Source organism: Ambystoma mexicanum, chromosome 3p (assembly GCF_040938575.1).
Source record: "Ambystoma mexicanum isolate Mex_15411 chromosome 3p, UKY_AmexF1_1, whole genome shotgun sequence".
Classification (NCBI taxonomy): domain Eukaryota; kingdom Metazoa; phylum Chordata; class Amphibia; order Caudata; family Ambystomatidae; genus Ambystoma; species Ambystoma mexicanum.
Window position 1 is genome coordinate 1246625330 of NC_090925.1, and position 25300 is coordinate 1246650629.

General features: G+C 45.8%; 1 protein-coding gene across 2 annotated transcripts in view; it reads right to left on the minus strand.

The window, feature by feature from the left end:
* The window catches only part of FAM234B (family with sequence similarity 234 member B), a 393337-nt gene that overhangs the window by 70045 nt on the left and 297992 nt on the right, over positions 1-25300 (minus strand). For both annotated transcript variants that reach the window (XM_069652723.1, XM_069652722.1), the window contains exons 9-10: positions 17793-17874; positions 4887-5042 (exon numbers count right to left, since the gene is read on the minus strand). In XM_069652723.1, coding sequence (XP_069508824.1) covers positions 4887-5042; positions 17793-17874 — 238 coding nt within the window. The remainder of the gene's footprint in view (positions 1-4886; positions 5043-17792; positions 17875-25300) is intronic.

Below are 25300 nucleotides of genomic sequence, written 5' to 3' on the forward strand. Positions count from 1 at the left end.
GGACGCAGCTACCAACCGGCAACTACACCAGCTGCACACTTATCTGGTGCACCCACACACCCTACGACACTATCTCTCTCTACTGAACAGAACTACGGTTCCCAAGGGTGTTCAACCTACCAGCACTTTGAGGTCATACCAATGATATATAGAGCGCTATATAAATGCCAAATAACATAACATAACAAGTCTTCCTGCCCTTGAGAGTCCGAAAATGCTCCAGTTTCCTGGAAGCTTTGGTTGGTGTCGAAACTGGTCCGAGTCCTGTTGACGGGTGTCGTCTTGAAGGGTTTCTTGTGCTCTTTTTGCTAGGGTTGTGGCAGTGCTGCCCCACTAGCTGGTGATGTATTCTGCAAGTTTTGGAGAGCCTGAGGATTTTTCTTGAAAAAAAAAATCAGCCATAAAGGACATAAATCTCATGACACGGTCTATGTCTTCAGCAGACCATTGTGAAGAACTTGGATAGCTGCATGAGAGTGAGGTAGTTCTGGTGTGGGCTGCCTCTTGTGCTTCATAGTTTCAGACATAGTTCCCTCTCCCTGGGTAACTCTCTCCTTCTCCCTATGTGATTGGTGGGACTTCGATGTGTGGTGTTTCGAAGCCCGCCCTTTCAGTAGTGTCTCAAGGACGTGTTTCTTAACCAGATGAGACAGTTCCGAAGTCTGCATGGATTTAGTCAACTTCGACGAGTGTGAGGACAGTCATTTTTTCGGCAGACGATGAGCCGGAGCCGCGTCTTTCGACAACTAGTTTCCAGCTGTATTTTCTGACACAGGGTCCAAATTGGATTTATCTCTCACCTTCGGGGGCCTGTCGTGAGGCAAACGCGATTGCGAATGCCCAGAGGACAGGGAACTGGTGGACCGTCCCCTCGATGCCATGTGTGGCCGTGTAGTCAGTGTTGTCGACTTATATCCTTGGGTTGTGTCTTTTGTGTGGGGTGACTTGTCTCTGCTGGTGCTGCCGGGTGTCGTCCCCGTACCAGAACCACCGGCCTGTCTGGTGGGGTCAGCGGCTTGCACGTGGGAATCTGATTGTTCCCTTTCGCCTTCGCCGTCACTGAAGACGCAGATGCTGCCGTCGCTAGAAGCACCTTCCACATCTATGGTGGCCTCATCCTGCATGGCGTGGTGGGCCCAGTGTTTGGCCTTGCAGTCCTTTAAGTTTTTGGGCTTAAAAATCTTCCAAGCTTTACAGTGGCCCTCGTTGTGATCCCTCGGAAGACAGAGGTTGCACGCCCGGTGCGGGTCCTTACAGGGAAATGTGTTGTTACAGGGTGGACAAAATGTAGAAGGTGTATTTTCCATGTCTAATTGGAAGGGCAGCTTGTCGATTAGAAAGGGGAGGAAGGGAAATATGCATTCTCTTAGTAACTAAGATATGTAGAATAACCCCCCCGCCCTGACACTCCTTACTGTGTGAGGCTGTGGAAAATCATCGAAGCAAGTTGTGCAGACAACAATGTTTGTCATCAAAACCGTTGTTGAAGTTGCTTGTCAAAGAACGTCAATAACAGGACACAAAAAGTAACTAACTCAAATGTTTTCATACTAAATGCTGTTAGCCGGAAAGGAACACCCCTTTGATGGCGGGGAAAAACATTCTGAGGGACCTCGACGCGTTAATGACCATGAGTACAGTGGACGTCACACTAGGGATAGTATTACTGGCACGCCCTGTCGACGTCCCTTTTCGAGTTTTTCGAAAACAACAACAACTGTAATACTCTGCAGCTTCCACTAGATGTCTGCATAGCATGTAATCTAAGCAGATTCCACAAGCTTCAGAATTATACATACAGTCACTATCACTCAAGCCTATGTTATCATCCCCTTTTGTTGTGACCTATGTCTGTCTGCTTTGTTTGCCAACTCTCTCCATCTCTTTGCCATTTCCTGCATTCCTTTCAACTTGCAAACCACGGTCTGGTTTACATGCAGGATGGGGACACAGTTCTTCCATACGGACAAAGTTTCAATGCATTAATACCACTACGGTGGTGATGTGCGCAGTGAAAAAGCCAATTAACTTAACATTTGAACAAGCTGAATTTAGAGGCAACCCCGGCCTTAATTAAATGAAGAATGTGAAAGAATGCAGTCTCCTGTCAATGAAGTAAAATAAATTATAAATCATGTGCTGACCAGACAGGCGGGGAAATTTAAATGAAGGGGTGTGTGAGACACCTGATGATGTTCACCCATCTACTCAGCTGGTGTCCTCTATTCAGGTGGCCAGGGAAGGGCCATTGCTTTTGGATCCCGTCACTGGCAGTGGACAAGCGAGGGAGGATCACCTGAGTGGAAGGTCATGAGGGATTGGGCGGTGAACACCCAAGAGTGAGACATGGTACTCCTTTTCCCATCACACCTCAGTTTTTATGGGGTATCTCAACAGAGGCAACTAGGAGCAATAATGATTACCCATAGGGATAACATTGGGAAAGTAAGGGAAACCACTGTCCCACTAACAGAGTCAGGCAGGGTCGGCAATTGTAACCATTCACACATGTGTGTTCAGCTATAAAAGGGGCGACTTCTCACATGTGAATGAGCGAGCTGGGGATGCTGGTTTGAACGGGGAAGCTGCAGCACAGGAAGCCTGGAAGGACCGGAGCTGAGCGGGACGCTGAGATGCTGACCTGATGCAGCTGGATGGTTGCAGCAGGGCGAGGGGGCTGCGTCTCCATGGAGCCATAGTAAGGCGAGCTGCTCATTGCTGGCCGTGTCCAGGCCAGTGCTTGTTCCTCTGGGAAGTTTGCCGGTCCCGGAGGTGTCCGAGGGGCAGTTGGCGAGACCCTGACCTCAGTCCGCAAATCCAAAGTAGCTGCCCACCAGTGCTGCGCTACCTGGGTGAGTTAGAGGGAAACCCAGTGGCGTGCGTGTGGCTGAAGCGGGCAGAGATCTGAAAGTGAAAAGTGAGCAAAAACGACTGACGTTCTTTATAAACTCTAAGCAGAAGAAATCATGAAAGGCAGCTGAGGTCATTTTGAAGTTGAAAGGCAAAGGAAGAAAGGCATTCTGGGATGTGTAGTAAATTGAACTAAATTGTCTTGCATAGACCAAGACATCTAGGATTTGTTTCTGACAGAGTCCTCTAACCACTAACAGATGATCCACGTAGTAACACATCAATATATGACTGCCAGTTACTTTTCTCAGACTATTTAACAGTCCCTGTGCACACAATCAACACCGTCATTCCCATTTGTGTAACACGAGCCAACAAGACCCTCTCACCACAATTTGGTCTCGTCCTGATGAAGGCCTACACAACAGTAGCTACACAATGTAGCTAGAAATGGCTGAAACACAGTCATGTTGACTTTTTTTTAACTTCCTGTCCCAGTGTCCAATTTATAAACTGTTAAATATTGTGTAACTAAGCACACCTTAATGAATTTATACATTTGTTCCCATGTTATCCTTCATGGATTGAAGGGTATATTTATGTTTTGTATCGTGATCCAAGGTATTTGTCTTGGGTGAGCACTAATGTATCATGAGTACCTTATGTAAATTGATGAGTTTCCTGACATTTTTTTAAAGTTGGTTTAAATTGGTTACAATTTATGTTGTGTATTAAACTTCATGAAAAAAGTAATGCCAAATAAGTCTTTGGCTTGTGAACTAGCAGAAGTGTATATATTGGGTTCATTGACCCTGTTCATTTGTTTTTACTAAGTGTTAACCGACCTGGGTAGAACAGGGCCGTAACCAGGAGCCCCCTTTTGTTTAATATACTGTTAGCTATTATACCAACCCTGAAACTTTAAATAAAGGTGTTAAAATCTTACTTTCCGAGTCTTTGTCTCTCTTGTCACCATGCCTTTCTCAGAGGTGGGTCTGAAGATTTTTTCGTTGCAGGATAAGTGAAAGACGTTTTTAACCCCATCTTGACGTCATCTTGTGCCCCTAGCCCCAGTGTTAATTATTTGAATTTGAACTTCTAGTGGACTTTGGTTAGGGTGTTCCTTGGCCCCAGTTTACTGAAGGCAATGCTTGCCTGTAATGAACTGGACTGCACATGTGCGCCACTGAATACAGACTTGATGGTTTTTCTAGCTTAGTGGGACAACGTAATTGAACTGAAGCCAATGGATCGGGCTTGCTCAAACCAGCAAAAACAATAGACCTCTCATCAATACAAGAAGCTGTCATGAGGGCAGAGGCCTACGTGCGTCACCTGAGGAGCACAGGACGGAAGTGCGTGTGAGCAGCCATCTTTACCCGGTATCTCCCACCATGAACTAATGTTTCTTAACAATGAGGGGATATTGTTTAAGGCAGGAGGCATGAATAGCATGCCCAGTAAGTGTTTCTAGAAAGTTTGGGGGTCACCTGCCTCGAACGGTTATTATTTAATGTATTTATTTATTGCATTTGTTATACGCCCAGACCCTGGGGTATAACGGCGTAGGTTAAAGCAGTCTTACATTTCTGGTTACAAAAGAGAAAAGTTACATGCAGGGTACAGAATCTTGGGTGACACAATTGGGTCACAGGTTACAAAGAAATGCATAGACATAGTTCCATTTAGCAATTAGTGCAAAGTAATAGGAGTAGAGGTGGGGTAGATCATATTAGGCTGTGTGATAGAGCAGATAAGCTATGCGATACTGCTGATTAGTATCTGGTATAAGAGTAGAGGATGTGGAGTCTCGGGTGGGTTGGGTTAGTTAGTTGGGAATGGGTTAAGGCTGTGGTGTTGTCCGTTTGTCTTGCAAGCAAACCAATAAACCCTTTTGCTTATCTAATTATCTGAAATTCAAAACCATTCTGTTTGACGTTTGCATAATTATGAAGACATCTGAACCATTGATTTTGTCCAGAAACCGCACCTGCTCTCCAGACTCAAGCAAAGAAGCGCACGAAACGTATACTCACAGAGCTGTTGGATGCAGGATGAGGCTCCTCGCCCCAGTATAAGAAGACAGACTTCATATCTGCAGTCAGGACCGACACTGTCTTGGACTCGTGCATCTGCCACGGTACAGTCGCATTCCACACAGATGCACCAGTTTCACCATTAATAACCAAAACCTGAAAAAAAGTCAAGAAACTACTTTTTTTTTTAATTTTAAAAAATGAACTACGGCAAACATATTACGTAACGTCAAGTAAAGCCAAGTAGCATTTTCGGTAAAAAATCAAGTGCAAGTTACTCACCCTAGCATCTCAGATTCTCTCTGTCATTCCACCCATTACAAAATCAAAATGGACTTTAGCACCAGCCCTTGGAGGACAGCCCATGTCAGGTGAGGCGTTCGGCCAGGGTTAGCATTTAGGCCAATTTGCCACATTCCAGCACTTGCATATCTGCCTTTTTCCATGATAAAGCTAGAATGCAAAGAGGTGCAAGTACAAAAATCCAGGTGTTGTTGACATGATGTTGGGGGGCAGGGACGAGTCCCCTCAGACACATCTAGTGAGCCACTACTTCATCAGGGTTTCCAAAGTTGTTTTCCCTCAAGCGGAATGTGTCACGGCTGGAGACCAACAGACAACTTGAAGCCAAAGATTCAAGGGTTTTATTAAAAGGGAGAAATACTACAGGGTTAGGTAGAAATTAGAGCAAAGTTGGGGGTATTCAAAATAATAAGAACGTCAGGCTTTCTGGAGGATCATACTCCCTTCTCCCTCTTTGGTCATGCCAAATGGCGGACAAAAAGTCGTTCCAGTTTTTAGCAATTCTTCCTGGGCTCCTGTGATAGAATTTGGTGGGATTTCCCTCTTCGTTTGATATGCGACTGAGGCCCACAGTCCCTGCCTGACCTCCTGGACGCAGGCTGGCATCACATAATCAGATCTTAGCCAATTTCGAATTGGGCATTGGAGTCATCAGGCTCAACCCCCTTGGAGGTGGCCGCGCACCCTGCCAGTCTTCCCTCAGTGCTGGAGTCTCAACTGCCTGGCCAGCTTCATGTCCCTTGACTTGTGCACCTGCTCCTGTGTCTCATAGTTAGTCTTCTCATCCACTCCTCCTGGTTCTTAGCGCCTTCCATGCAGTGCCCCACTCCACCTACCGCTACTACCCCTGGATCTTGCCCTCATCACTGCTGGTTCTTGACACCACCTTGATTATTGTTGTATACTTTCTTTCTTCTCCTCTTTCCGATACCCCCTGTTCATTCACATTCTCCCAACTCTTGTACGTTTTCACCACCACCTCTCATGTCACTCTCTCCTTCTCCTCTTCATAAGTCCTGCCACACCTCCATTCCTCAGTCTTTATTCTCCTCCTTCCTGGTTGCTGGTCTCTCCTATTTATAGTGCCTAAATCATTTCTTCACCTACTCTCCACACCCATTAACCTTCTCTACCACCTTACTGCCTCTAGCTTCCCGCTGCACCACCGCATACTCTCCTGCTCTCTACACCTCCAACTCCTCACTCTCACACTGCCACACAATTCCTGGACCCATTTGCAATTAAGCCGGTCCATCTGCTGAAATAAATGCTTAATTACTTTTAGTTTGTGTTTTGTGGTAAGCAAGGCGTGCGACTGGGTGCCGGCCTATGAAACCCCCAGTTGATCATCATTCTCTGTGCATTCTGTGGAGGGACCCTGCAGTCCGATGTTTCAATATGCATTGTTCAAATTGTTGGTATCACTTTAAATACATTTTGATACATTTTTTCAAATATATATTCTCTGGACATAGCCTTTCTGCTTTCCTATGTCATAATACTCTGGTCCAGAGGCTAGAGTTTCCCTGCTCTCTTCAGTTTTTTGTCAATATGCATGGCTGCCATCTTGGACTCACTTGTTTGCAGTCTGTGGTGCATTCCACTCCATTGTTGTCTACTAGTCTGTTTCTCTGCTCGGAGCAGTTTTTGTTTCATTGTCCTCTGTGATCACCTACAGAGCAGGCTCATTGGCGCCCACACAGAAACTATATTGCTTGTTAAACCAAGCAACAAATGTAGTTTTGTCTGGCTCGCGGGGCAGCACCCCACCACACGTCCTGCCCCACCCTGGATGCTAGCTCACCGGCTCCACTCTCTTCCCAACAACTTCCTTCCCTGCCTATTAACGTTATTCTTAGGTAACAGGTCAGGCTGCAAGTCTCCCATTTGTCCATAAGCACTTTCCTCCTGATCAACGCCATTCTCTATCTGCGGCGCTGACAACCTCTGTACCAATATTGAGGGCCTTTATGTGAAGCGGTAGGGAGGCCTATGTCGCTACTGGAGTCTGTATTGGTTGTGCACTGGACGTTTCCTACTTTTCCAGATTCTGACAAATAGACAGTGGAACTTTCCCAACTCCCCTCTTCCTTGGGGAGCTGATAAACTCTGGAATGATAATCCTGACTGGTGTGAGGAGTATGTCGATTGGTAGACTTTATGGTTGCAAGGGTCTAGAAATCTGGCTTCATCCTAAGTCTGGTGATAGACTGGGGAGCATGGAGGGGGGGGGTCCTCCATACTCCTCTCTGGGGCTTGAACCATGCAGCCTGTGGTGGGGCCTGAATCATGCCGCCTCTGTTGGCCCATGTCCTTCGGGTCACCCAGTTCAATTACACAGATTCCAACATGGGACTTGGTCACAGACGTCAATCAACAGGGAGATTGATTGCGCAGGTGGAGCTGCACTGTTTATTTACATGGAGTGCCTATGCTACACGTTACTTACCTGTGACAGTGATTCCACATCTGTATATTTGCTTCAGATTCACATGCCACTCCTAGTTCTGGCATCGATCGGGTGGAACCAAACGTTCTGAAAGGCAATCTTACCTGCACCTAGTTATGCGGCGTGTCCATAGTTCACCATCTTCAGAGTATCTTTTGGTGCTGCCACGTCACATCGGTTCAAGCTTGTTTAACTTTACCTGATTGGATGGCCGTGGTCAATACAAACGTTGCAAGACTAGTAGAACACTGAGAAGTTGCACTTGAGGAAATGGTCAATCAGGGCTCGACTTACTGTGGCCTTCTGGGAGGCATCAGAAAACCAACAGTTTTACTGCGAGTGAAGGAACATTTGGAAAATGCCTGCGCTCCAGCGGGCACTTGGAAGTATCCAAAGTGAGGCTGCCTTTGTCCAGTCAGCCAATTGCCCCAAATTCAAGTTCTTCCTTTTAGTTCTTTGCTTCTGTATCTGTGGACCAGAACACGTGCACATTTACTTGTCAGAGTCGGCAACTTTACCTTTTCCCCTAGTTCTATTGAGTATAGTCCCTTGTCCTGCCTGCTAAAAGCAAATGTGTTCAACCTCCGAGTTCTGCTACGATTCATGGGAATACGGTCCAAACTGTTCAAGTTTAGTCTATTTACAACTGTCTTGAAAACACGAGCCAGATGGTATTTTTGTATTGCTGCCTTTTGGGACATGTACTATTTCCTTCACTTTACTTTGCGTCGATGTTGCCCATCACGTGAAAGTGACTTGCTGGGAAATTGCATTGCGGTTTCATGAATGCAGAGAAATGCTTGCTGTTTCCCCTCCCGGCTTCTGAAGTCGGAACGTTTGGAAGGACGTCGGTACTTAATGACTGCATTCTGACTGGCTGAGAAGAGGCCAATCACGCTCTCCAGTGCCAATAAAGCTTGGGCATTAGATCGAAAGTCAGGCTCTGGAACGCACATTTTCCACAGTACACTGTTTCTCATTGTCTGAAGGGGTGTCCGGTACAAGGTTCGAATCCAAAAGGATCGAATGCCATAGGGTCGAGTCAATGGGAACTAAAACAAAAGGGTACGATTTTTTTTTTAAATATATCTTTTTTGGGGGTTTTCGTATAGGAAAAAAGTGGTTTTTACCACAAAAAAAAACAGGGTTTGGGGGGGGAACCACCCCTCCCCACCCAAAAACAAAATAGACCCTTTTGTTTTCGGTCCTTTTGATTCGACCCTTTTATCATTCGATCCTTTGCAGTCAAACCTTTGACCTATAACCGTCTGAAGGCATATTGCTCCGAACATGGGGCTCTAGTAGCAGATGTGAGTCCAAAAGAAGTTATTATGTACCGTGAGAGGCAAGATTTTATGAAGTAACCCTGTGGGAGACTACACCAGCCTTGTCCTCTTGGCAATAGTTAACCCAACCTTTGGTATAAATCTGTACTACACAAGTTGGTACAGTGACTGAGCAGCCAGGCTCATCTCAAGAGGTGTCAATTTGAGCAGTAGAGATGCAACATAGATATTCACAGTGACATGTATTCAAATAACACTTAGAGACTCAAGAATTCTCATTAAAATTATTTATTAATTTAACAGTCAGTTTTTAAGTAAGCTAAAGAAAGGTCAAGATGCAACAATTAAATACACTTCAAAAATACACTCCTTCAGTTTCAATTAAGTAAGTAAGTAGATACCCTTCTGGGATGACACACAGACACTTCCTACACCCTCAGGTGACTTCAATAGTTAGGACACTGTGGACATTGATATATCACTTGAACACTTAATGCAATACTGGAGTTATGGTCAACAAGGAAAGAGAGGTTAGGGAAGGAAACAAAGGTTACCAAGTTCTCCTGAACAGGTAAGCACTTTCACAATCCCCAAATGAACTATAGGTTAACCCTCTCACAGCAATGCAAGTAACTTATGTACAACCTTTATAGGGACAGATAAACACAAAGTCAAAGGGTCAGAAGAGTCTGCACGGAGCCAGGACAACCAATGTCAATTGAACACACTCTAGGGAAGCTGAGGCACTTCTTGAAGATATCACAAAAGTCTTGCACAATGTTAAAGAGAGTTTGTTGTAAAAATAATCACTGTTGGGCCACACGGTGTAAGACTTGTGAAAAGCATAGCTGCAAGCAACTCTCCAAAAGGCAGCCAATGCAAGTCTCAACTGAGATCAAACAAGCTACACACAACAAGGGGTGAGTACCCCTAGTTACACAGTACCTGGAGTCTGAAGAAAAAGGTCCAGCTGGCTTCTGTTCCTATTGTAGTCCTGCCGATCCTGTTGTTCCTGGGCCTCAGTCGTGGAGACAAGATGGAGGACATTTGCGGACTCCTGCACTACGGTTTGAAGGTCGGCAGCAGCAATGGGCACACTTCAGATCAGCGGCACGCAAATAGCACCACCACGGTTCTTGAACAATTTATGGGCTCCCCTTGCTTCTGGGGCCCAGCACTCTGTTGAGGTGGCTCAGACTTGGGAAGTCCTGCTTCGAGGGAGTCCGAAGGATCTTCCTGGAGCTCGGGTCCGGCTTAAAGGCACTTGTCCTGGTGTTCCTGTCCCCTGGCACTCGGTTCCTGCAGCAGCAAAGAAGTACAGCTAGCAGAGAGAGGGGTTCCAGGCAAGTTCGACTTGAGGTTGATTGGTCCCACCAACCCAAGGGGAGAAGTCGTCCTTTCCGGCCTTCTCGAGTCGCTTAGAAATTCAGAGCTTCGGCACCGCAGCAGGGCTTCACCAGGCAAACCAACGGTCCAGGAGGGTGCAGCAAGCTTCTCATCCAGTTTCTTCTTCGGTTTCTTTGTCCAGTGGTCGACTCTGCCTTCCTGGAAAAAGACATCGCCTTTTATGCAAGTTTCTCCCATTCATTCGCAGCCTAGCTGTCACTGAAACAGCAGGGTGGCTGCCCTCCAAGACAGTCAACCAGCCAAATCACCTTTGGGTGCATTTCTGTAACCAAGGAGACTAAGTTCAGGGAGTTTCGGGAACCTCCCTCGCTTCCTGTCCTGCCAGACACGCTGGAGCCAGAGGCAGGCTTCAGCGGTGAATCCTGCCAAAGACAAAATGAACAAAGGGACCAAACCTGGCTTGATGCACAGAGTAAATCTCAAGAAAGACCTTTCCAACAAGAAATATCAAAAAAAAGAAGACCAGCCATTTTGACAAAATGGGCACCCATGGGTGCAAAATTGCAGCCGAGGATTCAGCCTGCGGTAAAAATGCACAATGGCAGGAAAAATAAACCAATGCCACAAGTCATTAATTGTAGAAAGAGTAACATAAAAATGTTACATGAGAAAGTAGACAAAGGGGATACTAAGTAACCCCTCCAGCACTCCACATAAGATGGTGCGTGCTGGATCTACAAAGTAACAAAGGTAAGTAAAGTCAATTTCACTTTACTGCTCTTGGAAACAGTAGTTTATCCAAGAGAAGGTATTTAAACGTTTAGAGAAATCCAAAGGGCTTCTCTGTCACACTGCAATGAAGGTGCTGTGTGTCACAATACAAAAAGTGATGCCTATGGAGTTTGTCAGACTCCAAAAACAAAGAGAATACAGAATCCAAATCAGATCAGAACACCTGGGTGAGGGAGAAAAAGGGCTCACTCACTCCATGGTTAAAATTAAAAAGTCCCAAAGTCCAGCAAAAGAGCTGGGGGTCTCTAAGGAGGGAGGAATTAAACACTAAAATGAAAATTCTCCCTAACACACTTGAGTAGAAAAGAATGGAAAAGAATCTGTCTGAAGCCATTGACTCAAACTAGGATTGCACTGGTAGCTGCCAGAGATCTTCCTTGCCAACAGTAAAAACTCTCTGTGGGAAACAATTCCAAGAAACTGCCCGCCCACCTGCTACTAAACTATTACCATAATGTTTCACCTCGCTGACTTCAATACTACACAGGCTTGGTCGGACATACTATGGGGCATGTAAAGGTTTACTAGCCTCAGTTGTTATGCAAAGTGCGATTCTACTTTATAGGAAAATTTGGACCTCTGACTCTTTGCCGATCTTTCGGATATTAGAAAATGAACTGAAAAATTGGAAGTGCATACCACTCACTAACTGGGCGAAGAAAATTGAAAAAAAAACTAGAAGAAGTCCACTGTACAGACGACCTCCTCATCTCAAATCCTGGGCGTGTAAAGCAAAAACTTCTAGAACAAGATTGGATACGTACTAATGAAAAAATCCTAACGTACAAATCCCTAAAAGACTTGCCACCCACTTACAATCGCCCAAAGGTTCCGTTGAAATATTGTGAAAGATTTCCCGAAAAAAAAGTTGAGGAAAATTCTCCTGCGGGCCTGCCTGAATCTTCTGCACACGAGAGAAATTTTGGCCAAAAGAGCGCTGGCTAATTCTTCTTATTGCCGCGTCTGCGGCCTAGTTGACCAAATAGAATCTGTTCGTCATCTACTCACTTCATGTGTTGGACTGGCGCAGGAAAGAAGGGCTTATTTGACACCACTCATCACGTGCCCTTTTTCACTCGACGAAGAGACAATATGGTTCCGTCTAATTGCAGGCGACTCCACTAGATGGTCCAGAGCGGCAGCTAAATTTCTCGAAGTAGCTCTGGTAAAAGCTAGCGACATTGGCTCATCGCCTGCAACCTCAGTCAGAGACCTTCAAGGAAATTCGAGAGTGGTGTTGGGAGTCCTGGGTCAACTTCCAACTTTCAAAAGTAGCACAAACACAGTTCGCCACAACACAGTTTTGTAAAAAACCCTAACAGGTTAATAAAAATAAAAAAATAAAAAAAAGTTTACTTTTTCATTTTTATTTATAGCGTGCATCCTACAAACTTAATTAACTTATGGCACTTTGCAAAAATAGAGCTAGGGTTACAGACATGATTAAACAGGCAATCAGCAGATGCTTCAGCTAGATAGGGCAGTCGTGCAGCAGCGAAGGTTACAGTGCTCCCATGGGTGAACATTGGAACTGCCACTGCTGCAGGACAAGCCATTGCATGGGTGACAATACTCCCATGACCATTCAGCAGGAGGCCACAGCAGCAGCTTTCAACAGCATCGACCAATGGGCTGTTGCCAGGGCTGGACTGGCCCACCGGGACCCCAGAACCTTCCCCGGTAGGCCTCAAGGTATAGGGCCTCTTTGGGTCTTAAAGGTACTGCGGAAGGATACCAAAACCCAGCCAGTCGGTGTGGTTCACATAAAATTGCCTGCGCATTTCTTTTCTTCCTGTGGCCGATGATGGGTCAGGCTCGCGCTTGCTCATTTTGAGGGCAGTACACCGCCTTAGGAAATGTACGTGCTGGAGTAAGCCGCAGAAATCCAGCAGATTCAGATTGACCCATCGAAAACCAAGACGTGGTTCTTCCTCACCTGTATTGCAGTCACAACCTTGGCGAGAGTAAATCACAATTTCCAATGTATTTCTATGGCCTGAAATCTCAGAGGGGCCCACCATTTGAACTCAAGGCGACAATACCCCTTTCTACCTGTGCCTTTCCCAAGTAATGCCCCAATGAAGCACATTGATTGCACAACGGGATAGGTACCATGTTCTTGCTTTAGACTCACTGATGGAGTTAATGGGATTGAAGAGCTTGCAACCCCCCCTCCCCAATATTTGAAATGGATTGTCAAACCAGTTGACAGACAACCCACATGCTTCAGGAGCATGTCCTTTTGGGGATGGGCATTAAAGTACTCGTCAAAACCAGTTTGTTCAGGGGTGGGGAATCTACACTGTCAACTTCAACTAGTGAAGGAAATATGGGTCGCTCGCGCCAACGAAGAATGAGGAAACCGGCTTTTGACGCATAAAGGGTAATGCAGCAACCCTATGATTTAGAAACAGAGCGAGTTGTTAGGCCCCAACTAGGCCTCGATCATAGACGACACAGGAGTCCACTTTCCGTCAACCTTCTCTTTATTTTCTCCTCTACATAGGGTCCCTGCTCTTTTCCTTGTCCCTCCCTTTCCTCCCGCCCCTCCCATCGTCCCAAGTCCCTCCTCCTTAAAGGGGCCTGTCTTCTTTCCCTTGGTAACATGAGTTTGGAGGGCATTGGTGGGGCGCACAGTAGGGCTCTCTCAGCACTTGCCGGTGAGCCGTACTATGTGGCACAGTCTGGCATGCTTTGTGTGCAGCGTCAGGAGAGGGGCGGCTGCCAGATTTCACCTAGTCACCTGCCACCCCTCACTCCCTTGCACGCTGCCAGCTACTGTTGCCACTCTGCATCTGCATATTCGGAGGAGGGTCCAGTAGTGTACAATGGGATTTGGGGAGAGGGGCCAGGTGCAGGCGTCCTCGCGCACAGGGTTTGTAACTGATTTTTCAGTCCGTGGACAGAGGGCACTGAGGTATAAACTGAAGCAGCCAGAGACCAAGCTCCGGCAGCCCCGCAGCTATCCCGAGACAGAGCGATCCCCTCCCCCACTGTGGAGTGCAGTCTACGCCTCAAAGAGCAGCTGAGGTTTGTGTCGAGAGGAGGGAAGGGATGTCTAAGGGTTCTGTGGGAATCCTGGGTGCAAGGATGGGGAAGAGGGGATCGAAATGTAAAGAGGCCTGGTGTGAAATGCTGAGGGATTCAGAGAGGAGAGCAAAGGTCACTCAGTGGCGCAGGGACTTTATTTTATGGATCTGAGGGATGATGACTTGATGAGTGAGTCTGGCCTTTGCTGAAGTGTACATGGAGCGCAAATGCCCGGGCATGTGGAATGGACCTGAAGGATGCTAAACATGTTTGATGGGTGGTGAATGGAGTTCTGAGACACCAGTGGGCAGGCTGCTTAGAGTTCTGAGGGGTGCTGGTGAGCTCTGGGGAGCATTGGAGTTATTCAAGGTTTACCAAAGGTTTGTGAGGTGTACACTGAGTGACGGTGCTTTGCGGGCGGGGGGGGAGGGCTGGATTCTGAGACATGCAGAAGGGGCCTGGGGTGATGGATGCTTGTAACACATAACTTTAGGACTTGAGGGGTTTTGACAGTTGCAGAAGAGAGATCCAACGTGGGCAGAAGTGTAATGTGGGATGCCAAAAGGCATCGAACAGGGGCTGAAGGACTTAATAGAATGCTAAAATGTTGAAGTGAGCACTGAACTATTCCATTGAGGTTGAAGTATTCCAAGGAATGCCAAGGAAATTACTTTCGGGCTCAGTGACCAGTTCTAAGGGGAGATCCCGAGAGGAAAAGTTCAGGAGGGGTACCAAATAATTATAGGCACTATTACCAGGGTTTTGTGAAAGCAACCACTGGAATATTGAGCAGTTATAAGGGGCCATGAAATATTCAGAGGTGTGCTTACAGTTTCTGATGGGCCCTTAGGACTCTGATTGGCATTGAAGGGTGCAGGAGCTGCTGAACGTTTTTGAGGGGAGCTAAAGGGTTTCAAGCAGTGCTGATGGTGCTTGAGGGTGCTAAAGGGTTAGAAGTTTTGCGGGCGAGTTATGATGGGTGCTGATGGGTTCATTGGCACAGTGATGGGTCTTGGGGGTGCTATATGTTTCTGAGTGAATCTGGGGTGTTGAAAAGGGGAAGTCAAGCATTCAATTGGCTGCTCAAATACCCCGTTATGTGCTGAAGGGTTCCAAGGTATGACACATGCTCTAACAGGAGTTAAAGAAGTTCAAGGGTAGGCATAGGGGTCTTAGAGGTGCCAACGGCTTGTGAGGTGCAATGAAGGGTCCCAAGTGGGTGTGAACGGGTGATTGGGAGTTTAGGAAGGTGTTGAAAGGCTTGAAGTAGTGGATGGACGCTGAAAGGTTCTAATGTTTGATAGCCATGTTAAAGGGCTCTGGGGGTCTAAGTACCAAGTGTGCCCATGTCATGTGCGACACCCTCTGCTAGTCCTGTCTTTTAGGTTAGAACCCTAGGCATGCTGGAACTTGTTGTTCCAACTTTCCAAGTGCTGTTATGTAAAAAGTAAAAAATTGGCTGACGGTTCACTTGTGAAAGGGGGCAACAGGGCCACAATGGTGCAGTAAAGTGAGTAGTTATGAGATCACAAAGCCTAGTGCAAAGCCTCAGAGATGAGGTCAAAATGTCCATCTATATGCCATCCCTCCTCCACCGGTGAGGTAGAAGGCAGGTAGCACGCAGCATAATCTTTTCAATGTTTCTCTGATAATTCCATCTCTGCTCCTCACAGTCTTCTATGGCTGGACCGATGGATCCCTGGTATAGAGTGGAAACGCACTAGAACATGTTTCATGTGGTCTTGAAATGGAATTGAGGAAGCATCTTGGGAGAGGGAAGATAGCAACAGAATTGGAGTCCTGTGCCCTTGGAGCAGACCATTAGGCCTAAATGTTTACTGTCCTCCCCCGACAGGTTAATAATCTAAAGTGGATTTACATCACTCTGCATACAATAGATTCTGGTTGCTTCCCTGAAGGAGGAAGACACCCAACACTGGCTTTCCTGACCCCAGAATAGGCACTGATTGGAGACGGAAGAAGCTGAACTGGATTGTTGTACCTCTTGAACTGCAATCTGGGCATCGCTCTTGGAGAAGGATGGGACCAGGATTGGTTGCTACCTTGAATGGACTCGGGTTACACTCAATTAAAGAGGAGAAACACTGGAACTGAAATTGTGTGGCCCTGACATGGGATTTAGGTGTAATGCCGATTCTGTGCTTTCTTGAATTTAATATGGGCATACCTCCTGGAGAAGGAGAAGATGGACTGCATTTCTATGCAGCATGTGCATAGAAATCCATCTCCTGGGACTGGCAGAAGAAATGGTTTGAATGTATGAATCCCGGGGGTAAGGTCTAGGTGTTGCCCCGAAAGCAAAACCAGAACTGGATTTCTGTGCATCCACAAATGAGTCTGCCTGCTGGACCTAAAGAAGAGCCTGACCTGCATTCGTGGGCCTCCAGGAATTGACTTAAACACTAGCCGAGGGGAAGAATCGGAACTGCATGCATCAGTCCATTGGAATGGAGGCTAGTACAATGCCTTCAAGAGATTACCCCAAACTGAATTCTGTGCCTTTTAGAGTGCAGCAACTTCAGAAAACACCCAAAAAGGATTTTTATGAGCCCATAAATTGACACTCAATGTATCTACTGAAAAACAATAACTGAACAATGTAATCTGAACGTAGCCTCTGTGAGAAGAGCTGCAAGTACATTAATGTGAAGTTCTGGGAGGAAGTGAACAAAACTGTGTTAATCAATTTAATATTTTGACCTAAGAGAGGAAATGGGACTGGATTAAGTGGATGTATGTGCCTCTTCAAAGGTACTCTGTATGCACCCTTCATGAGAGGGAGAGAACAGTGGCACAGGAAGTCTGTGCTTCCCTGGAATGGATGCCGACTATGGCAAATGCAGAAGAAACCTGAATGGATTTCTCTACGTCCTGCAATGAACTCTTGATGCCATCCCGGGGGAAAATGGGAAGCACCAAAATTGGTTGGCTTAAATGACCTAATTTTGACAAATTGTATCCAACATTTTCTTGGGGGGCTGGAGGGGGATACTTTTTTCATTAGAAGGGTTGGCTGACGCACTGTGCTCGCTCCTTCGACAAAATATGGGGCCACTTTATAATTCCAGGGCCAGTTGTGGTTCCCAGTCCAGCCCTGGCTGTTGCAGTTTCCATATGGAACAGGTGGGGAGATGTTCGCCTCATGGGTTGTGATCATACAGGAAAATGTTATTGCAGCGCAGTAATGGCAGTCAAGAGCAGTTTCATTGCCATTTTCCCAGCTTCTGCGTCGCCTGGCATATAATGTTGGATAGTTCTAATTCCAACAGATTCAGGAATTGCCACACCTTGCTGAGTGAAGTAGCATACCCGCATAGTGGTCTCTTCACAAGGCTGCACTAAAGAACCACCATTGTACAGACAGAATTTGCCACAGTTTGGTTGAGCTATCACACAGGGTGCATGTATACAGTATCTGCCTCTGCCACATGGTGGCATAGACCCCCTAAAGTTGTGAATGGAAAAGGAACGCGGCAGAAAGACTGGCAATATGGGTCCCGGAGGGACTTGAATCTGAAACAGGAGATTGCATCCATGAATGCATGGCCTTCATGTCGTAATAAGAGTCAAGTGTGCAGGTTTCCCATCATGCCTCAAGGTTCATTGTGCATTAGTATCATGTACAAAAGGACGATGCCTGTGTGCCCCTGGTAGATGCAGAAAGACTGCAAAACGTACCTTTTTCCGTCGGTCCCCACTCTGCGCCTCCAGCATGAAGTCGAGATGTTGGTCCTCATTGAAGAAACCAGGGGCTGGCTGGCTGTAAACAGGAAGGTAAAGTAATGAGAACGCAGATAACGGGCAGGTTTAGAATTGCATTGATCCACCCCTAGCCTTTTAGTTTACTACTTCTTTTGTTGTGTTGGTTTGCTCTTCCAACGAGAGAGTTTGTAGGTACATTTTGCAGGAAGTGTTTATTTTTTACCATTTAGTCTTGTGTTCCCAAATATTGTTACAGGCAACGCCTGCACTCATTGCCGTGACTGTAGCATGGTTGCACCACAGATGGATGCACTATGAAGACATTACTTGGAGAAAAGTTCCCCCTTTATAGTTTTGGCTGTTAGGTGGCACTAAAGAGCCCCCTATAAGCCAAAACTGTTGGAGTACAGCTCAGGGAGAGATGACATGCTAGGACAGACGCACAGCTTGAGGATGTTTGGTAATTTACCCACCAATTGACTGCCCATGGCCGATCTAAACCCTACAGCCATTCCCACCCACTAGCTGCCTCTCTCTGCCCAAAACACATCCTGGGATCTCTTTGAGCCAGCGCTATCAAGCAGTAGCATCAAATACTGCCGTGCCAGTGTTATTTTTAAGCATTCCGGTGAGAGTTTGTGGCTTCATTGCAGTTGTAAATGTGCTAATGTGATTATAAAAATATCGTAACCAAGTATGCCTTTAGCCACGCGGTAATCCCACAATCTTCCATCTCTCGCCATTTTATAACCAGACAGTATCATGAAGATATTCCTGTCAAATGCCTACCACATGCCGAGCAAAAAGCCAAAACGATTGGCTTTGCCAATACTTGTTTCAATCTATCACCAGCAGCCAAGGACGGCCCTTCCCATCGGCATTCATTGCAGGACTCTGAATGAGCAGAAGCCAGCAAAGGCGGCGACTGCTCTGCACAAACACAACCTGGACACAAATCCCAACCGGAGAAGACAACTGGGGAATTAGGACTCTGTACAACACTCTTCTAGATCTGTGCTGCATGCTATAGTACACACCTGGTCACCAATGCCCATCTCTCTTACCATAAAGCACTATTAATGAAAGGTGTTCTTTCACTGCCACAATGGGGTTTCTAAAGGGTTAGTATTCAGTATTCATCGGAAGGCATTACATTTCCAGAGACGCTTTAATTTTTGGAGGAATTTGTAATTTCTTGAGGAATGTAGGTCATGTGGTGGTAGGTACAGCCAAGGCTCCAAATCTCAGAATTCTGAACATTTAACACAATGAAATTCCCTTGTTTGTGATCTATTGTGGAAGGATCAAATGGCAGTGACTTTAGAAAAATTGACCTCTTCCATTTTATTTCCAAAGAACGCAGGGAACGTCTTTCACAGAAAATTATGCTATGCATTAATGAACTCTGCATAGTATGGTTTGTTTTTCTGGGTTCCTTCTGGGGAAACTGAATGAGCATACTCTGGAGTACCATGGTTGCATTTCAAGTTAAATGTTATTTGTTCGGGCACTGCAAACCTTTATAAGAACAACCTTTTTGTGCCCCTACAGTTTCGATGCACTACGCTATGTGTTCGGCTCTGGGTAATGTCCTTTAAAACCACCTTCCTTTATCTCTGCTCCCAGAGACTTCATCATGACTCGTCTTTTCTGCGGATCATCTACACCCAAGTAAATCCTCAATGGACCAACCCCAAACCTTCCCCTGGATCATGACCGCCACATGGGATCTGATGGAAGACAACGAGACAGAGGTTACTAGATCTTCCAGAAGCCGACTTCCACATCCGGAGGAAGATGAATTTCATTGCAACGCCCAGACTTCCAGAGAGCCATCTGGCGTTTCGGAAAATCGAGAAAAAGAAAGGGGTGGCTTTCTGCAATAACTCACTGCATTTTGTTTCATTAAGTATTCGGCCCACTAGAGTAAGGAAGACACTCTATGTAGAAGAGTTTTCTAGGAACAGATTCACTCCTACACATTTTATTGACTGAATATGTTTACACTTGAGCCCCAATCTCTCGGGGCTGCCTTAAAAATCGGAACACTTATTTTCTCTTTACTGAGCAAGACTGCTAGGAAAGAAATGGATGTCCTACTTATGTTCCCGAATCCTGTGAACTTTTTACTTTATTGTCGTGATGCCCTGTCCATTTTCCCCCAGTGAAACATGTTGGTTTCACTTGGATGCAACTCTTATATTGTGTGGCCCCGTTCGAGCATTATGAAGCCCAAAGGTGCGCTGGCTTCTGCCAACGTGCCCCTTATCCTAAACTTTCCAAGAGATAACTGACCTCGGGACAGCAGTGGGCATAGTGCCCTATCATCTTTTGATACTCTAAAACTCAACGATGAAGCACTGCATCTCTGACTAGAAGGAACTGTGTCTAATCCTGCTCCGATACAACAACTGGATTAGTTTCTGAGCAGGTGTTGTCGTGGAACTTTTCTTCGGTCTCACCTATGCTGTGTGACCCTTTTGACCCATCAGTACATCCTTCTGATGTACTGGTGTGGTGGTTGCCCCTGCTAGACCCTTTATTTGATGGCTCCTCTGTGCAGCAGGACCCTTGTTATACTCTTCTTAGTGGGGAGACCTACAGTGGACTTTCTTTGAACGGCAACATGGGACCACTGTCTAGGGTCACCATTGATGGTTGCTCATTCTTCAGTTGCGTAGTCGCTGTTACTCTGCCTGCCTGTTTTCAAGGGTCCCTTCCCTGACCTCAGCTGGGCTTCCAAGTCCACTCTTGCGGGGTTGGTGTCTTCTGCTGTAGACGTTGCCCATCCGGTTGTCAACCGCCACCATCCCTGCTGTGCTCCAAGGGCACCACTGTGTATGCTGTTCTCTGGAACATCTATGGCTGCCTTCCTTCATCTGAATCTCCTGTTCAGTGTCCTCTGAGTCACCTCTGAAGGTTTGCTCCATTCTCCTGTGGCTGAAGGGGTCCTGTGGGGAGTTAGTCTATCCAGAACAGAACCACAACCTGGTGGTGCAAGTGCTCCTTTGCATGCTACAGTTCTAGGGTTTGGCGTGTGCAACTCTTAAACAGAACTTTTTCTGTTGAGTCCTCTGACATCTCTTGGGTTCTTCTTTTGGTCTGAACTGCTTTCAGGGCCTCTGTGCAGACCCTTCACTTTCCTACATAGGATTAAATTGGTCCATTGCTTTCTAACGACCCATAGAATTCGGGAGCAACTATCTGCCTGCCCGAAAAGTCCAGATGGACTTCTGTGAAGTGTGAGACTATTTTATGGTCATTTGAAACCACTTTGTGTTATTATCCATATTCTCAAAAGTGTATTTATGTGTACTAACTTGTGTATTTTGTAGATAATGTGTACATACAATAACTTTATTACAAAGAATATATTTTCAAAGAGATATGTGTGGACATTTGCTTATTTAAAGTATTTAGTGTACCCTTAAACTAGTTAACTTCATGAGGAGGGTTGCTTTCACTGCTCTAGCAATTCACTTGTCAGGAACTCAAAGGAAAACACACTGTAAACCAAGTAAAGTGATATATCAGATCCCTAGACCTGGTCTAACAAACTAACAAAAATCCCAGTAACAAGAAAACTCAATTTTATTTTAGAAGCTACCTGTGGGTTCCATCTGAATCCTAAGTGAAAGAACTCTGGCGGACCATGGTCGGCTGACCTAAGCAAGATCTAGCCATACCTTAGTGTCACCACTCTCCTTGTTGAAATCACTGTTACAACATAACACCAGGGTAGATATTTACAGCAGTGACATCTGTGGTGAGATGGAGTAAGAAGGCTGATGGGGTGGTATCATTTTGGCTATAGAGTTGTATTCAAATAAAGAAAAGAACCTGCCTCTAACTCGGGTGCTCATCAGAATGCAAGTAAAATAAATTATAATATACTGCCCTCTGTCCAAACTAAGTACTCTATCCCAACCACTAACAAATAAACCAAGGAAAAAAAGGGTTCAATTAACTTCTTATCCAAGCCACCAGGAGAATGGGTGCCTTCTCCTGGTGAACAAATCAAGTCGTAGGCTGACCTAACTGCAGTCTCTTGTACCAGGGTCTGATTTACCAAATAGATCTAGACCGGGAGAATGACTCTCTTACCCTGGTCTATCTTTAAGAGTTTATATACTGTTTCTTGATAGTCCTTTGCACACGCCTTTACTTCTGCCAAGCGATTTGCAAACAGCAGAGTTAAAACTTTATCAACTCTTCTTCTTATTGCTGGTGCTTTGTCAGGACTTTTTACATCTTGACTATTGGGGAGATGACTCCCTGAGAGTTCTTGGCCCTTTTGGTATCTTTTACATATTTTGGGTTTCCCACTGTGATGAGGGGGTTCACTGCCGAGGAATACTTGAGTCTCTGTTCTCTGGGTATCACTACTGTGACGAACAAGATCACTCCCAAGGAATATTTGACTGTTGGGCTCCCTGGTCCCCACTCGGATTCCCTGCAACTCCCACTACCTGTATCTTCACTGGGGAGCACTACCGGTTATTCCTGCATTCCTCCTTTTTCGTATGCGCGGCTGCAATGAGACATTGCTGCGGTGGTCTCAGCCTGTTTTATGGACCAAACGGACCACCTTCGGAGTGGCGATGCAATAACGGAAATCTTCCTGCTTCTGCAGTGAGTAGGGTTTACTCTGGCTTGAGTGGTCCCCTTCAGCTTCTCATTCTGAGACCGACTGTCTCTCAATGCTTCGGGCAGTGTGGGTTTGAATTTCCCGGGCCCTGCAGGGCGGACACCAGCTTCCCTCGCTGCTCCTCCTGCTCCCAAACACCTTTAGTCCTTCCTCAGTCTTTACTTTAAATTGCTGGGTCAGCCCCATCATAGTGTCAATGCCTTTGAAGTTATCTTCATGCTTCCTAGTGGCCACCACATCACAGTTCTTTGGTAATCCTTTCTACTGTTCTGTATGTTTCTTTGGTGGTTCTTCGTCTCAGTCCCATCTGGTCTTACAGATGCGATAGTAGAGACCTCACAATAACACACAGTAGTAGTTTCAGGTTGGGAGGGAGGAGGAGTTAATAGGGCCATGACTTCTGGGAACAAGGGTTTAGGAAGGACTTTCACAGGACGGGAGTCCTTATCCCCATGAGGGAAGTTCATCCTTATGAGGTCCTCCAGCTTTTTACCACCCCTAGGCGGACTATTGGGTAGGGACCTAGCCTCATATGGAAGGGCTCCCCTCTTAGGAGAAGTGATGAGATCCTGTGAATCGTCACACATCACACTTAGAACTACCCTTACCACAGTGCCATCACGCTAAGTGTCAGATCTCCTGATTGTTTGAAAATGTCAACCATGGCCGTCAGGGTCTCCTTCTTGCCAAACTCAAAAAGTAGGCATGAAGGTTCATGCTCATGCACAGTCAGTAGTCCTATAGAAAGTACTAAAACAATCAGTAGCTAGGATTTTTACTGTACATGCTTGGGAGCCATCTGTGTTATGATGTATAGCCAATGAATTCAATCAAAGACCGGACTTCGCAATGCATTGCTCAGGCATTCTACCTCCATCGTGTGGAACCTTAATGAATTTCAGTTTTCTTCCCAGATTATGAAGCCAGTCCGTTTTTCAGACACTCAGGATGACATTCTCGATTTGGACAAGCTTGCGCATGGTTTTATCTGAGATATGGCTATCAAGACTATTCCTTTTTGCTCACAGATTTCACAATGTCCTCAACCCTTTCATGCTTCTTTCAAACTCTGCACAGAGAACTCGGGGCTTCACCTGCATCAATTTTCAATGCACCCCGGTTGACCCCATGGTGAGGATAATTTACAGCCTTGGCGTCCTTCATTAGTCTCGGGCATCCCCCTCTATCCTGAAAAGTGAATACCGTTTTCCATCACTGATGAACTCCAGCCTTGGAAGCCACTTGGAATCTACCTCAACTAACAAATACAGTGTGAAGAAAAAGCTACATGCTGGATTGAAATCACACTGGGAAATGTCTTTGCTGTATTTAGGTCATACTGAGGGACTGCATGTGCTACAAATATATTACAATATGAGCTGCCCGAACTGCAGTGACCCTTTGTACAGCATACACTAGGCACCATCCCTACTTTAAGCGATACCATATTGAGAGGTGTCATTTAGGGGTGTACCGAACTTCGACTTCGAGTAAGTATTCAGCCACAGTCCGGCTGAAAAATAGCTATTCAGCTCTGGCTGAATGCTTCTCATTTTAAACCAAATTAACAACTCGGAGAGAAAAATAGAGTGCAGATTGCAAAGGGGAATTGAATAAAATGTTGTCTAAAAGCATTCTTGATTGAATATGTCTAAGGTGCATTGGAGAGAAAGAGTGGCGAGAGAGAGTGAGCATAGCTTGCTCCTGTGGGAAATCCCCAGGGAGAAACGTGAATCCAAAACGGTATTGAAGACCAGTTGAACTGTGGTAGTCACTTAAAATGTCACACAGAATAACATGCCCAACTAAGAGGCCTCTGAGGAACTTCATGCTGGGAAATCTCTCCAGTTCCCCTGTGGGCCAGTCTGCCAGAAGGAGTATAGAGAGATTGGTATGAGGACTAGAGCCAGTCAAAGATATAAGCTCTGCAAAATGTGGGCTGCCCCTTCTAGGTCAATAGAGCTAGATCAAGTCAAGTTACATGTCAGGCAGCGCAAGATGAGGCTGATATTTCCCAACCCATATTGGCCTCTTGGGAGAACTTGCTTATTGGCAGATTTCTTGAATAACATTATAGGTCTGTCTGTCTGAACAGAATGATGTGAGAACAGAGGTGGAGAGCACTGTATCTACTGGTGCTGTGGGAAGGAGGGCTGACGAAGCAAAGACATAGAAAAATCCATACGTGTGGTTGAGTGGACACAGGAGGTTATATTTGTGAGCGATTTGAAATAGCAATTGTAAATTGCAGTATCTATTTTGTTAACTGCAGCCTATGCACTTTGAGTAGTACTGGTTTTGCGTATATAATATTCTATAGATATGGTCCCTTCCTTCTTGTTAATATGTTATTTTCTGGCTTGGGATATATGGATGAAAATATGGATGAGTTGCTTTTTAAAATAAAGAGGAAAAAATGAAACCTAGTAGCACATTTAAAATAGTGCTTTCATTTTCTTTTTAAAGAAGTGCGTGTTTCAAGTTTAGAACATGATTTGTTAAAAAATTATGTTTAAACGATTGGGCTTCGGCCGAATACTTGACAAACTATTTGGTCAAACACTAAATATGCTATTCGGTACACTCCTAGTATCAATACTTCAGTGATTTTACACCAGAAGCTGCTACTCACTGCAACAAAACCGCACTCGGAGCGTTTTCATCTCTTCAGAGATGTCACACTGAAAGCGGTCTCTACGACACTGCAGCCCTTGCGCTACAATTCCATCACACTGGTTTCAGTTCTTACTACAGTGATATCACATTGTGGGCAGCCTTCACTGTAGTAGCAACACTGGGGGTGCTGAACTTACAGGAGTGACATGCAGATCAGGAT